A 16,208-nucleotide genomic window follows, 5' to 3' on the forward strand; every position below is an offset into this window, starting at 1 on the left:
TTGAGCCTCACTAGTCTGGCACCCTCAGTACCCAACCAATGCCAAACCAGAGAATTTGCCGCACCACAGGAGGTCAATATTGTCTAGCAGCATTACCAACACTTCCACTGCTTACTGGGCTCTGAGAAGACTTTTAGGGCCAAATTAGAACTAAATAACAGCACAGAATGCTGAGAGCTAGGACGGGTGGCTGTAAACTAACTTTATGGCACCGCAGGAAACTTGGCCACACCCATGATAAGTGGCCATCCCACGAAATAAAATGATGCTGGACCACAGATGTTGCTGAACCAGAGATTGCCAGACTAGAGAGGTTCAACCTGTATTTTTTATTAAGTGCTGATCACAACTTATTTGTTATAGTTTGGTCTCAGAGATGGAGAAAAAAAATTGCAGTGTGAATTTTATACGCTGTTCTTTGTGTTCAGATATACAGCTGAAGTTGATGTTGATCCTTTGCCCTTCCAGCTAACAGTGTACCATAAGGCCATTGAAAAGACACTCCCCTTGGGTGCCTTCAGGCCAGCTTGTCTAGTTTTTTGCATGGTTTCAAAATATAATGATGTCATGTATCCACAATACATGCTATGCCTCTGATCTTTATATGCTTTTTCTGGAAGTGTGTGTGATAGGGGAGACCCAGGACCTCTGCCTAAAGAAGAGATACTTGTGACTCCAAGGCTGAATACTTGGCCTCAGCACCTGTTTCTCAATGTGACTCCTTGAAGTGATTCGATGAACTTGGACACATTGAAGATTTCCCTTTTTAGGAGCAATGCAACCAGCAAATGTTTGCAGTGATACAGTAAAGCCTTTTCAAAACAAGATGTTATTTGTGAACTTGAATAAAGTATTTCAGGAAAGTGGTAATGCAATGCCAAATAGCATCTCTCTCCGCTAACTTGCCATTTCCTCTTTGCTTAGTTAGGTGAGTCTCTCTGGGTACATCAACACAGCCAAAAAATAAAAACAAGTGGCAGTGAATCCCATTTCCTGGGTTAAGACAGGCAGTTTCTGGCAGGAGAGGAGACTCTGAAACCCAACAAAAGGGGAGGGACAGACAAATATCTACCCAGGTGCTGACAAATATCTAGCCTGCCATTTTTAATCTTGCAACGCAGGCCCCACTAGCCCAGATCAGTTGACTTGGGCTCAGACTGTCTTCCACAAGTGTTTTGCTGTGCAGATGTACTCTTTTTGAGTATGTCTAGGGAAGCTTTTGTCGACTGCTCCTGTAAATCTCGTTTCACGAGGCATAAGGGAGTGGTCGACAAAGGCTTCTCTTGTCGACCGATCCATGTCTTTGCTGCTGCGCTGTGCCGACGATCAGCTGAGCCGGCACACCACAGTGGCCATTTTTATTTTAATGAAGCCGGGGATGTTTAAATCCTGGCTTCATTGACTATGTCAGGTAGTCTAATTTACATGCCTCTGGTGACCCTTTGACCTGACCTGCAAGACAGTCAAACAGCGCTTTCTTGAGTCCAGCTACCCTCTCCCTGCCCATTGGTCCCAGATTGAATTACTCCATTTGCTGGAAGAGCAGACTTCATATTGCCCTCTCACTAGCATCTTAGCTCTTTCCTCCAGAGTGAGTCCCAGTCATGCTACATTCACATATGTGCCCTCCTCCGTTGGGTTCAGGTAGCAAAGGGATTGTTGTCAGACATAATTGTCCATCCACATCCAGCAGGTCCCTTAACATGTCTATAGGACCTGCATTCAGTTAGGTATATCTCCATATATTATATTATACAATTAACTATCTCATAGAGCTGGAAGGAACCTGAGAGGTCATCAAGTCCAGTCCTCACAGTATGACCAAGTAACATCCCTGACAGATTTACCCCGATCCCTGAATGGCCCCCTCAAGGATTGAACTCACAATCCTGGGTTTAGCCAGCCAATGCTCAAACCACTGAGCTATCCCTCCTCCCCTGCAAATAAATGAACCCCTTCCTAGCAAAGTGGCAGCAATGAACAAACAGTGAGAGGGAAAACTATGAAGTCCCATAGACACTTCATAAAAATAATGGACATTTCCCATATTTTCTGCAGACCTCTATCCATTTGACAATACTGTGCACAACACTGACACAGAGAAGATGATTAATATGTAATGACCAACAGATGGATGCATGGATTTTAAAGGCATTGTGGCATTGTGATTATCTAATTTGACTTCTCTCATGGTAGACACTATAGGATGTTACCCAGTAATTCTGCATATACTTAGTAATTTGTGGTTCCACTACAGTGTATCTTTTAGAAAGAAATCTAATCTTGATTCCAAGGTTCTTAGCAATGGTCAATCCACCCTATGCTACATTTCAGTTTTATGAGATGGTCTGTTTGATTTATAATCAAGATGGCTCATGCTATATACCTAATCCAATACTTAAATACCAATAGAAGGGAACCCCTACAGTGTTTGCACATGCAGAGTTTTGAAGCAAGAGCAAATTGTTTTCTTCCATAAAAATGAAAATATTCTAGTATTTGAATTCTGGTAGAGCCACCTGTGTACTAGGGCTGTTCAAACACACACGGATACACAATCTGTCATGTGAAGTGCTATCCAAGAAGATAAGTAGTATATGAAATAGAGAAGAGCAGTATAAAACACAATTGAAATCTATACATTTTCCTACACACACAATAAAAAGCCATAATCCTCAAATACCCCTTTGACTTAACCAGTGTTAGCTGACTGTATTCTTGTAGACATTTTGACAGAGGTTGAGTCTGCAGCATAGAGATGAAGGCAGTAGTAGCCTTCTGGATCAGCTGAGGGAGAGCAGTCCATTCATCAGGGCATTGTGGAAGAAGGGGCAAAGGCAGCCCATCTATTGACATCTTACTCTTGTTTCCTAACAAGAGAACCCTGGGATGTGTCTAGTGTTTGTTTTGTTATTGGTGGGAATGTTGACTACAGTTAATCTGAGGGGGGGTGACTTAATGCAGTATCAAAGAACAAATTCTAAGGTGTTTGATGGTGGTTGGTGGTGTTTGGTTACTAATAAAAATGCCGTCAAATGCTTACCTTTAATCTTGTCCTTCTGTCAGTCTGGGTCATGCCATTTTATATGTCATCTATCTTGCTGCTAACAGGCTTATATAAAAAGAAAATAAATTTGTGAGAGTTGCATGAGACAATGATAAATAGGTAGGGAAAGTTGGATCATGTGGTTACAGCTAAGCAAAAAGGCTCAAGGCTAATGTTTATAAAAGGAAACTGGACTTGGCAGTTCTCCTTGAGTCCTCAGGTGTTGAAGTCATTGGAGTGTGGTGTTCCCTGAGCATATCATGTGAATCAGAGGGGATAGAAAGGTCGCCCACAATCCACTTAATGAAACAGAATCTAAGTGTAAGTGGGTGGAGCAAAGCAGCATTTCAGGAATATCACTTGGTTTCTGCGCTTGAGAATATCCAGACAAAGGTTCTAAGGAGAGAGACACTGATTTCCGCTTTATGCGTAGGAGATGATCAGCAATTTATCGTGATGGACTCTGATCTAAGCTGTTACTAACTCAGTGTGTGATCTTGGGCAAGACCGTTAATCTCTGCCTCAAATCCCTTACCTGTAAAATAGGGATACTTCTCCAAACAACCCCTATAAGGCAGACAAGCTCAATAATAAATGCTTCTGAAATTTTTGGCTAGAAGGAATTATAATACTTTTATAGTATTAAATTTCATTTAATCAGGAGTAAGGTCAGTTCAGAACTAGTCTGAGTGTAAGTTAATTTAGACATTTACTTCCTGTGTCTGTGTCTAGTATCAAACCCAAGATAACAGTGAGAGAGTAGAAGGAGAAGAATAAGGCAAGTAAGAAATTAAAGGGATTGTGTTTGTAGTATGACTGAACTACACATTTCAACTGTTCATGTGGACCAGATATGCCACAAAACAGGCCATAGTAAAAGACCAGTTTAAAGGATAAATTCCCTTTTGAATAGTTATACTGGGTGAATATTTACTTATTTTTGCATCACCTTAAAACATGTTTCCTGCTGTAATAATTCCAATACTGTGGTCTACAGAGAGCTGACTGGCCACATGGCATTCATTAGCTTTCTTTATTCCCAGCTACTATATTTAATTAGTAGACAGCAAAACAGTTGAATATTTTGCGGATGTTCCTTTATACACAAGTAATAGCAGTAGCTGCTACTGGTGCTACACAGTCATTAATAGGAGTGTAGGGGGCCCAGGAGACAGTCTTTATATTAAGATGTAATCTACGCTATGAAAAATGTTGCAACTACCCTGATCTTACAGAAATCTTGTTTAAAAATCTGTGTTGACCTATTGACTAAGATTTTTATTCTGCCTCTCTGCTTGGTTCTGCTGAATTTCATCAAAAAAACCCACACTTGATTGATGTGTTATAGTACATAGAGACAATTAAACAAACTCTGAGGCTACGTCTATACTACAGGGTTTTTGTGCAAAAACCCGCAGAGCGTCCACACCTCAAGCATGTTTTGCACAAGAAAATGTACAGTAGAACGGCAGAAGAGAGGGCTTTTTGCGGTGTAGGTATACCTCTTTCTACGAGGAATAACTCCTTTTTGCGCAAAAGTTCTTGAAGAGGTGCTCTGATGGCCATTCTGTTAATGGCAATCAGAGCTTTCTTGCAAAAGAGTGTCCATGCAGTGTGGACACTCTCTTGCGCAAAAGCACATTGCTTTTGCGATGCGCTTTTGTACTGTGAACGCACTTTTGCACAAGAAGTTTTTGCGGGGGATCTCTGTCTGTCTATTCAGTGTGGGAGGCTCACTCCCAGCTACAATATAGACACACCCTAGGGCATCTTGTAGCTTTCTGTTAGCAAAATGCACATATCTTTACACTGAAAATAAATCTTGCAGGTCTAACCACATATGTGCCACTCCAGATCAAGAATAAGTTAGTTTTACTTTGAAGAGCCAGTGCCTCTTCCTGTGGAATTAGCTTGTGTTTTCATATAGGTAACAGTCATACTGCATTGCTGTGCTTATGACTTACAAGGTCTTTAAATGGTTTTAGCACAGGTCATGTGAGGCAAGAGCTGAGTTCTTTCCCAAACATACTACAATATGTGCAAATAGAGCAAAATTAACTGATATCAGTGGTGCTTGTATAATGTCTGCTAACCACAGTGTTTATCAGTGCAGCTATCTGCTGATCACGGCCACATGGTATTCACATGCCTCTGAGGTATTCAACAGTTGGTAGGACTAAATCAACAGCCTGATTACTGTATATCAACACTGTTGACTTTCACAAAATTCCTCAAGTCACACCAGTGTATAGTTACATATTAAAAGCTCAGCTACTTAGAAGGGAAAGCTTTATCACCTGAAATTATATAACCTGAAATCTTTTATCATATGACTTACTATTCTGTGAAAAAATGAACAGGATCATTACTTCAGGGAGATGCTAAAATTGGCTAATACCAAGTTAGACTAATACTGAGTGTACGTGGAGTTGTTTTGAATGGTACATGGGATAGTGGGCCTTAGATTGCCTGTGACCTGCTAATGTTACATGTCTCAGGGCCTATCTACATTTAAAATGCTACAGCGGCACACCTTGGCTGCTGCTCTACTGTAGTGCGTAAATGTGGATGCTGCCTATACCAATGGAAGATATGCGCCTGTTGGTGTATATAATCTACCTTTGCGAGAGGCAGTAGCTACTTCTTTAATCACATTAGAGCGGTCTACTTGGTGAACAAAGTCAGCATAACAATGCTGCTCAGAGGTGTGGGTTTTTTCCACACGTGACTAATATAGTTAAATTGACTTAGTTTTCTAATGTAGACCAGCATGACAGTCTGTATAGTCTACTCCTTTTATTGGAGAATGATAAATTTTGTACAAAATGTGCCTTGTGAGTTCTCAAAGTAAAGCCATATCAAAGGCACCCCAGATTGGAGAACAATGGAAACACAACTATTAAACAGTCTAGATTGTACCCTGACTCATGTCACAACCAGGCCTTAGTTTCCTACAGAAATACAGCCCACTAGTTAATATTGAAGCTGGGTTTTGTCAGGAATGCTTTTAAACAAAAAATACGTCCATCCCACTCCCTTTACTGCTATCCCTTTCATCTCAGAGTTTTTCTTCCTCTTTGTTCAAGTGCCAACAGTGTTTTACTCCGTACAGAATGGTCCGTGGCCCAAGGACCTAATGCTTCTGGTGGTATCTGGAAAAAAAAATCTCCCTCACAAAGCAAGGGAGAAATCCTGGCCCCACTGAAGTCAGTGTCAAAACCTTCTCTGACATAGTGGAGTCAGAATTTCAAAAGCAATGAGCAGAAGCATTGCAGTGGAGGTTTATTTTTAAAGTATTTGATCAAATAGTTAACTCCACGGTGTGTGTGAGCACTGAATGGCTTTGTTGAAGGAAGGGGTTCAGAGAGAGAATTTGAAACTGTGTAGGAGGAAGAGGGAGAATGATAAAAGAGAATATGGTAGAAGGCACTGAGCCACGTATGAATGAATTAGAAAGGGGGTGAAGCGTGGACAGAGGAAAGGGAGAAAAAAAGGAAGGCTAGAAGTAACAGCAGAGAGGCAGATTCGATCAGTTGTGTTCAGTGTTGAAGGTGTTCAGAAAATGTGTGTATGGAAGTCAAGCAGCTAGAGGGTTAACATGTACTGTGGCAATGGACACACAACATTCCCTACACGTTGCTTTATTTCTTTACTTAGTGGCACTTTGAGCATGGGTCTATTTTGTCCCTGCTGTCCTGAATTAGTAATTCATTAGTTAAAGAACTGGCTGTCCACTGCACATGCACGGACAAGGTGCATGGCACATAACTGCTCTCTTTAAAGTCAGAGTTAATAGCTATGCAAAAGCAACCTTTCCAGAGACAAAGTCCAAATCACCAGTCAATGCCTGCCAGGGACATCAGCTTAAAAATTACACTGAATGCTTTTATACCTACTGATACATGTAACTGCTATGATGACTGTAACTGTGAGAGAGTGGAGCAAATGGACTTTCTCTCGGTTTTTTTCCAGTTTGTGTTGTCTTCTAGCACTTTATTGTCCACCGTTGGAACACAAGATATTGGGCTAGATGATCTAACGCTGTATGGCTCCTCTTATGTTTGTGTTAAGTAAGTTTTGATGCTTCTTCAGGCCTTGTCTACGCTACGAGATAAGGTCAAATTTATGAAGATTGATTTTTTTAGCACCTGATTTTGTAAAGTTGTAGGTGGACTGTGTGCAAGACTTCCATGTTGTGTGTCCCCAGTACGGGGCTACTGTTGACTTTGACAGTGATGCACTGTGAGTAGCTATCCCACTGTTCCTGCTGCCCCTTTGCATTCTGGGTTAGATTTCCAGTGCACGATGGAACCAAGAAAGTGCAGCGGGAGGTTCTGTGTACATGTTGTCAGCATCCTACAGAGCACTAATTTCTCCTCCTTCCCTCCCCCACTTGAAAGCAACAGCAAACAATCTTTTTGTTCCTTTTTTCCCTTTTTATCCATGCAGATGCAATAGCAGGGTAAGCGTGGAATCCGTTCAGCATCAAAGTACTATGGCAGTCATAGCAAACATCTTGTGCCTTATGTTGCAGTATGTCTAGTCTAGAGCCTAACCAGGGCCTGCTGGAACAAAGAATAATCTGAGGAAGGAAGGTGGATTTGATTTAAATCATGATTTGAATCACGGGTCAGGTAGACTCAATTTAATCATGGTTTTCTACATAAAAGTGCATTCTTGCTGGTTCTGATATCCTTAATACATATTCTTCACAATTCAGAGATAGATGTAGGTTTCATTATTAGAAGGTATGCACTATACATTTTTAAACAGTGTTTCCTTTTGAAAACTTTTCAGGTTAGTTTTATAGCTATATCAAAAAATGAATGATTGGTTCTTTCGTTTACCAAAGGTAATTGAAGCAAATATTTATGAAGTCATTAGGAGGCAAGTTGTCTCCAATTCAACAGGTTAATCATTAATATTTGGAGGATTTTTTTGTCTTGCTGTATTAGGAGGCGAGCATCTCCAGACAGACATTTTAAATTGTTTTATTTAATTAAAAAATAATGATATATATTCTGAATTTTTTCTTCGCCAACATAATATTTTAACAAAACAAACATATGCATTTTTTTAATTTAAACTTTCTCAAGTTTTTTAAAATCAAGTTTGCTTTTGTTTAAAATTGCTTTTAACTAAAATAGCTACATGAAATATTTGTAAAATTAAAATGAAATTGACAGTCAGCCAGGTCAACATGAGAAACTTAAAATACTGGCTTCTGTTCATTGAACTTTTTGAAACTGCACTTTTAGAGAGAGCTAAGGGATTGACTCTGTGTATACAAATTTGTAGACCAGGGCTACTCAACATGTGGGGCCGCATGAGGCCTGCAGCCCATTTGTTTGCAGCCCACAGCGCGGTTTGGGTTTACGTGGGGCTCAACACGTGGCCCACAGGTGGGATCCTTTGTACATGGCTTCCACTGGGAACACTCTCCACAATGGCCAAGGCAGCATTTCCCAACAGATAGGTTATTGGACTAGGACTCAGGAAACCAAGGTTGTGTGTGTTAAGCAGGATGTCCGACAGACTTCCTGAGGCCCTGGTCAAGGTAGGAGGTGGCCCAGATTCAGGACCCCAGAAGGGGTGGAGCCTTGGGCAGAAGGATGGGAGCTAGCCTCCCCCAGCCAGCCCTTCAGTATTGCCCGGGGCTCCAGCTGCATTTCAAAGGGCCCAGGGCAACTGCCTCCTTCTCTCTCCCTTCCTCTCCCATCAGTGATCCTGGACTTATGTTCTGCCACTGACCAGCTGTGTGCCCTTGAGCAAATCACTTTCTCTCTCTGAGCTTCTGGTTCCCCTCCCTTTGTCAGTGTAGTCTGTTTAGACTTTAAACCCTTCAAGGCACTGATGTGTACATACAGTGCATAATGGAAAGGAGCCTTGAGGTATTAGTGTTATAATAATAACCTTTATTATAGTCAGTAATTTATCTGCTCTGTTTAGTATTTTTTTAGATAGTGGAAAAATATGATAGTAAAACTACATAAACTGGAAAATAACTGTGGGGAGAAGTTGTGTAGAACCTGAAACTGTTTTTTTACTGATTTATTATGAATTAAGTCTCACTAAGCAGTTACCTGGGCATTTTGGATTTTGAATTGTTTAGGATTGCATTTAAGATTTAAAAGTTCCAAAATGAGGTCACTTTTTTAGACCATGAAGAACACTTTTTAAATTGCGGAGTTGTCCCAAAGTGCGTGTTCCGTTGTGAAGCCCCCTTTTAGCAATAAAGATTTGTAGAAGGGCCAGTGACAGGGTTTCTCACCAATACAAGGCCCTGTGTGTTTTCACCTACTTGCTATTTGTGGAGGCTTTTGGAACTCTGGCTAAATTGATGCCATAGTTGTCAGTGTTTGTTGTACCCCAAGGAGCCTCTCAGATTCAGTATTGAATCTCAGGCATGCATATGTGAGTAAGAAGCTCAGCACACACAGCCACTCTCTCGCTTAATTAGATGATTACATTGTTATAATCCCAGATTTACCCCAATGGTAGAAATTAACCACTGCATTTTGCTGGTTGAGGACAAATCTAGTTATGCAGTTACTCTTATGCAGTTCACCTGTACTGTGAATGAAAAACAGTAAGGCTGTGTCTACACTGGCATGAATTTCCGGAAATGCTTAAAACCAGAATACTATTCCATTTTCAGTTTTTCCGGAAAAGGCGTGTCTACATTGGCAGGCTGCTTTTCCGGAAAAGCTCTTTTTCCGGAAAAGCGCCTGTGGCCAATGTAGGCACGCTTTTCCGGAAAAGAACCCCGATTGCCATTTTCGCGATCGGGGCTTTTTTTCGGAAATGACTACTGGGCTGTCTACACTGGCCCTTTTCTGGAACAGTGTTCCGGAATAAGGACTTATGCCCGAGCGGGAGCAGAATAGTTTTTCTGGAATAGCGGCTGATTTTGTACAGTAGAGCATCGTTGCTTTTCCGAAAATTCAAGGGCCAGTGTAGACAGCTCGCAGATTATTCCGGAAAAGCGGCTGATTTTCCGGAATAAGTGGCCCAGTGTAGACACAGCCTAACTGTTTTGGGTTGCTGCAGGAAATCTAGAGTTATGAAAAAAAAGTGGGCTTTTGGGCCCAGTCAGTGCTTATCAGCACCAGGTCATTGTAGCTGTTAAAATGTAGATGTGTTGAAATATGTTTATTTTCCCCCCTTATAGATTTTGGGTTTGGAAATTTCTATAAAAGTGGTGAGCCTCTGACCACCTGGTGTGGAAGCCCCCCGTATGCAGCTCCGGAAGTCTTTGAAGGACAGCAGTATGAAGGACCTCAACTGGATATCTGGGTACCTTTTTATGTATTAGATTAAAACCACCTGTTAGACATTTTTAACATTGTAATCCCCTCTGAATTTTCATTTAGGCCACAAGACAAGCTGTTCCCCTCTGGCTTTTTTTCCTAGACCAAGTCATGCAATGACCTGAGGGCCCAATTGTTTTGAAGCCTAGGAGATTGTTTGTAAAGTCATTTTGAATTCCAGATTGACATTAAGGTCACATGGTAGGTGCACATCAAGTCATTGCAAAAAATAATTTAGCTAAATCAAAAAGCTGTCACTATTCCTTGCTGAATGTGAGACTCTGAATAGGTTCTTTGCATGAATGTCCCTGCTTCACTGCACGACTTCCTTCTCCTGCAGGGAGTTCAAGATGTAAATTGTTAATGAGTCTGAGTCACTAACTCAAAGCTGCTGGCTGCCCTCTCTCTGAGTTGAGAGAGAGAAGCTATGTGCCCCATGCCATTGTGCTGCAGGCAAGTGCATATTGTTGAATTTGTGTGTGTGTTTCCCTGGCTGTTACTCTAATAGAAGAGGACAGAGAGAACAATCAAAATGGCATGAAATGAAGGAGGGAGAAAAACACACTGAGCAGAGTTCCTTGCTCTCTTCAGTGCACTGTCAGACATGTGACTTTTCATTCTTGTTTTTAATCTGGTTTTAGTGGTCTGGTCTTGATGATGATGTGTCCGTATTCTAAAGCACCCAAAGATACAGTACAATTCATCAGTCTGTGCTTTGGTGCCAGAAGCGCACTTGCTAATACTGCATACACGTGAGAGATGCAGATTAATTTCTGAGTAAGCTCAGTTTGCAAGCAAGGGACTGCATAGACATTCACATTGCAGCTGCTCATTTACAGAGATCCATGTTGTTTTAGTAAATAAACACTGTCCTTCTAAACACTCATTTTTAATGAGCAAAGGTTATATTATCCTGCAGCTGCCAAATGAATCCATTATTCTCCAACCTTGCACAAGGTTCAAAATAACAGGAGCGGTGTTTGAGAAAAGTGAATTGCACAGTTTTGGTAAAGCTGTTTAAGGGCTCGGCTAGGAATGGAAATTTAATTTTTTAATTAACCATGTAAACCAATTGAATTTCAATCGGTTACACGGTTAAACACTCCGTGGGCTGCCAGACCTCTGAGCTCCCGTGCTGGCTGAGAGTTTAATTTGTAAGGTTAACCAATAAGCTAATGCTTAGCGGTTGACTGTTTGATTGGTTAAACTCTAACATCCCTAATCTCCACTCACTATCAAAAACATCACAAGTGTATTCACGTTGTAAAGTAAAACATCAGAAAAACAGTTTCCTCCTTCACATAACCTGCCAAGACCTGAGTTCAGGATACTGCCTGTCTTCTGCTACAGCTGACAACTGCTACAGCAGCTAAATGGGAATGGTCTCTAAAAAAGCTTTGTTCAAAGGAAGAAGACCATCCTCAATTCAGGATTTGGCAGATAAATGGAGAAAGACAATTAATTTTAATATCTATCGTTTTAAAATTGCAGTATACTGACACATTTTTGGTGTGTATTTAGAATGTTTTTGTCCTTTTCCTTGAGACACCTAGTGCCATGTCTTCCCATACAGACTCATGTCCCTAGGGCCTGGTACAGTATTGTCATTTAATTCCATATGGCATTACCTTCTTCTGCAAATTTTGCTTACTGATTGCACTTAGATTGCCCATTGACACACACCAGTTCAGAAATGAAACTGACAGTTGGCTTCAAGCTATTGTTCTGGTCGCGTATCTCTTTTTCACGTCTTACGTAATCCCTCTAAAGGGCCTTGCTGTGCAGAATCACTGCCGTCACAGTTCATGTAAACATCATGGGGTTATTCCCTTAAATCTTTGCAAGCCACTGAAAAGGAAAGGTTGAGGTTTCTGTGTTGTGAACAACTGGAATTTGGGGAAGGCTTTTCGTTTGAACATACTCAGATGTAGTCAAGAGTGACTTTAAATCTTGAGGCAAAGGCTCATTTTTCATGTACCGTTCAGTCACCGGTATGGAGCTTTGCACTCGCAGCCAGAGTCTTTAGTTCAGTAACCACAGCAGCATTGCCTACGTGTAAGCCAAAGGCACTTGCAAACTTAGCCATTTTGGGTTAGCTGAGGTCTTACAGTTTAGGGATTTTCAGGTGTATGTGACTCCTTTTTCTTTAACACTGTTTCTGCAGAAAGTAGAAACAACTTTTAATTTGTTCAGTGATAGCCTGCAGTTTCACGAGCAAATCTCAGAGCAGAGAGTGCTTGTGTGGCTCTGAATGGTAATAGCAGAAATGTTCTCTGTCTTGCAGAGCATGGGTGTAGTTCTTTATGTCCTAGTCTGTGGAGCATTACCTTTTGATGGACCTACGCTTCCTATTCTGAGACAACGGGTTCTGGAAGGAAGATTCAGGATTCCTTATTTCATGTCAGAAGGTAATATATTTGTCCTTATGCTTTGGGGATTTTAAGTTCTGATTAAACGAAACTCTTAAACTGCAGCTGGGGGACAAGACAACTAGGTCATTACTGAGCAATGAATATGATGGTAGAGGAAGAGGAGAGTTCCATTTCCTACTTGGGACTAAGTCAAACAGCAGGTACTTTTCATTCTCCAAGGCAACAAAACAAACGTTCATTTTAGTGTGAAAAGCAAACACAGGGAAAAGAAAATCACCATAATTTTAACATAATGCAGATTGGGTTTTCCTGTGTCTTTTGACTGCATCTTTGAAACAAAAGCAAAACACAAACAAGCAAACCCCAAGAAAAGTGCCACAAACCACATAACCAGTCCATACACCAAGGATGTGGTACACTGACATGTTGTTGTTGTAAAACTGTCGTATCTTTTCCTTGTATAACTGATCCGATTGTTGGGTCTTTCTCTGTCACTCTTGATCATAGACAATGAGGAAACATTAGGTAGAAGTAACTGTTTTCTGTTGTTGCTCTTCATCGAGCAGTTTCAGATTAATACAGTATGTGCGCACTGTAGTCTCTTTGCCAGGAGTTTGTAGATTGTTCCCTTTTCTTACTTTATTTTTATCCCAACAGAGTGTGAGCATCTGATCAGGAGAATGCTGGTCCTAGACCCAGCCAAGAGATTGTCAGTTGCTCAGATTAAGGAGCATAAATGGATGCTAATAGAAGTTCCTGTGCAGAGACCCATTCTCTATCCACCAGGACAGGAGAACGAGCCTTCCATCGGAGAGTATAATGAGCAGGTTTTGCGGCTGATGCACAGCCTGGGAATAGACCAACAGAAAACTATTGAGGTAAAAGAGACCTTCCACTGAGATACAACCCCAGAGGGAGCCCATTTGCTCTTCTTAATTAATCTAGAGTTTACCCATAATATTCTTTTTGTTACTCTCACAGCAAAGTCAAGCTGCTGCTCTAGTACCAGCTGCACAGACCATAGCAAGGGAAGGCAAGTTATGGAAGATATATTCCAGCATCTGGGAGGTTTAAGAATCCTGCCATTTGCAACAACTGCTCTAGCCACCTTTGGCCGCAAGTCCTTGTAACTGATAAATAAGAGAGATCAAAGGAATGGGAATGTCTCTTAAAAAGGTTTTCCTGGAGGCTTATCAGCCGCTAGGCTTCTATGGTGCAGATACTGCCAGTTATAGCAAAATGTGTGAGGCTTCTGTAAAAACTGGGACCTGGGAAGAAGTCACCTAATTAACTTTTGTTTGTGCTGGGCCTTACAACTGGAACTGTGCCTCCAGAGGAGAAAGGTTAATGAATTCACTTCATGCATCCCAGGACCTCCAGAACTGGGAGGTGGTTCACTGATTAATTATTGGCTGGTATTTTTATGTGAGCTAATATGCACTTGCAAGCATTTGGGGTTGCAATTTCTTATAGCGGATCACAGAACAAACTGCAGTGCCTGTGAATAATTCTAGTGGGACTTTCCAGGCTGCAGACCTTGTAAAGTAATAGCCCTGTAAAATCTCCTGTTGGGATGCAGAAACTTGCCTCTTATAGGCTCCCTTTCCACCTCCTCCCCCAAATCCTGTGTTGACTATAAAGCTGATTCTTAGGCAGAAAAGCAAAGCAGAGGAGCTTTGTTGGTTTCTGCTCCATTAGATTCATGGGATGGTATTGGGGAAAGCATTGATGGCCTATGGAAAAGGGCAAAATCAGAAGCAAAGTAGCATGTTCTGACACTTCTGAGAGAATGAGGATGTGAAAGTCAGAAGGAAGCATAAGAGCAGCAAGTGCTGACTGTCTTTCTCTCTTGGATTCCAAATCGCGCCTCTTACCAGACTGCTCAAAAGACTCCCTCAGGACTCCGCATGCTCATTTCCTTAGAACGGATGGTATTTTTAGCAAGTGTGGAGGCTGCACCATTAACACTTCCTGCCGGAAAGGGCTGAGTCTGTGCGCTGGCACCCCCGAGCTCAGTCCCAAGAACCGGTGAGGATTTGGAGTTGCCAACCCTGTATAGCGAGGTCATGGAGCTTGCTCCCCTCAGAGGACTGAGAAACAGTTTTAAAGGGCTCAAAATGGCATGGGGGTTACAGACACCAACTATCACTGCAAATAGGAACTCAGTGAGCAGTAGTGCTGGATGTAGGCGCCCACATGCAGCTGCAACAACCTGGTCTTCTTCATTTAAGAACCATTGAGCCTCAGAGGTGACATGCTCTCTGCAAGGCCATATTGGCTTGAAACTTTCCCCAGATGGACACTTGCTTGAGTCCCCCTCACCCTTTAAGTGTTTAGTTTTGATAAAAGCAAGGTTTTTCTCCTACTTCCTTATTTTGTGGTTTTTGAGGAATGGAGGCTCAGGTTTCCCCTCCCCTAGGAGAGATTCACATTGTCGGCTGCATTTAGACCCTTATGTTTCTCTTTTCAGTCTCTGCAGAACAAGAGTTATAACCACTTTGCTGCTATCTATTACCTGTTAGTGGAGAGACTCAAGTCACATCGGAGTAGCTTCCCTGTGGAGCAGAGACTTGATGCTCGTCAGCGTCGGCCAAGCACTATTGCTGAACAAACTGTCGCCAAGGTAACCCCTCATTCCCGGCAGAGATGGGACTGATGACTGCACAAAATGTTCTTGTTTCAGAAAGCCCTACATTCCTGTGAGCCCTTTGTCACAGGACCCCTCACTTTCCCGTGTCTGCAGAATCCCAAGCTTTTCTGAATTGCATTTGTCTCTGCTCAGAACCATCATCTGATAAGACCATTGTTTGTGATGCATCTTGTTGGAGTTGTGGCTCTTGTCAAATCATGTGAGACACTAGGGACCAATTGTCTGTATGTCTGTCTAAGCAGCGGGATGGGAATCTTTGGAAACGGGCCAGTTCCTAAATGGCTGGCACCTGGGGACAGACTAGTTTTCCTGTTTCATTTTGTGAGTGCTAGGGTCACGTGCTTGGAGAGACAATGTTCCCTCTGTTTTCTATCCATGTGAGGAATGAATTTTATTATGTGCACCAATATGGAGGGTGTGGCACTGTGGGGTTTATAGTGTGGGAGGAAGGTGGGCAGAGGGTTAGAGTGGTGGGGGGAGGGCTCTCTGGGGAGGGCTGGAATGATGGGCTTGGGGTGCAGGAGGCAGCTCACAGTTAGGGCAGAGGATTGGGCAGAAGATGCGGGAAAGTGAGGGTTCTGGCTGGGGATCCCAGCTCTGAGGTGGAGCTGTGGATGAGGGTTTGGAGTGCAAACTCCCCCAGGTCTTGGGTCAGAGGACACTCCCTGCTGGCAGCACCTCCCAATTTGCTCCCCTCCCTGACCATCCCCTACCTCTCTGCTCTCCAGATCCTTGTGACCGCACACCTACACATACCCTTTATAGCCCATTGCATGGCCTCGCGGCTTAGAGGGAACTTAAGGTCTGACTGTACCAGAGCTACTCCCTGC

At 42.2% G+C, this 16,208-nt stretch overlaps 1 protein-coding gene across 5 annotated transcripts in view; it reads left to right on the forward strand.

Moving 5' to 3' along the window:
* SIK2 (salt inducible kinase 2) overlaps positions 1–16,208 on the forward strand; it is a 127,949-nt gene that overhangs the window by 77,437 nt on the left and 34,304 nt on the right. For 4 of the 5 annotated variants that reach the window (XM_075909426.1, XM_075909423.1, XM_075909424.1 and 1 more), the window contains exons 5-8: positions 10,218–10,342; positions 12,641–12,764; positions 13,386–13,606; positions 15,199–15,351. In XM_075909426.1, the coding sequence (XP_075765541.1) occupies positions 10,218–10,342; positions 12,641–12,764; positions 13,386–13,606; positions 15,199–15,351 (623 nt within the window). Of the gene's footprint in view, positions 1–692; positions 7,117–10,217; positions 10,343–12,640; positions 12,765–13,385; positions 13,607–15,198; positions 15,352–16,208 lie in introns of those variants that run through there. The other variant, XM_075909425.1, reaches the window with a different exon arrangement.

Source organism: Pelodiscus sinensis, chromosome 26, assembly GCF_049634645.1.
Source record: "Pelodiscus sinensis isolate JC-2024 chromosome 26, ASM4963464v1, whole genome shotgun sequence".
NCBI lineage: Eukaryota > Metazoa > Chordata > Testudines > Trionychidae > Pelodiscus > Pelodiscus sinensis.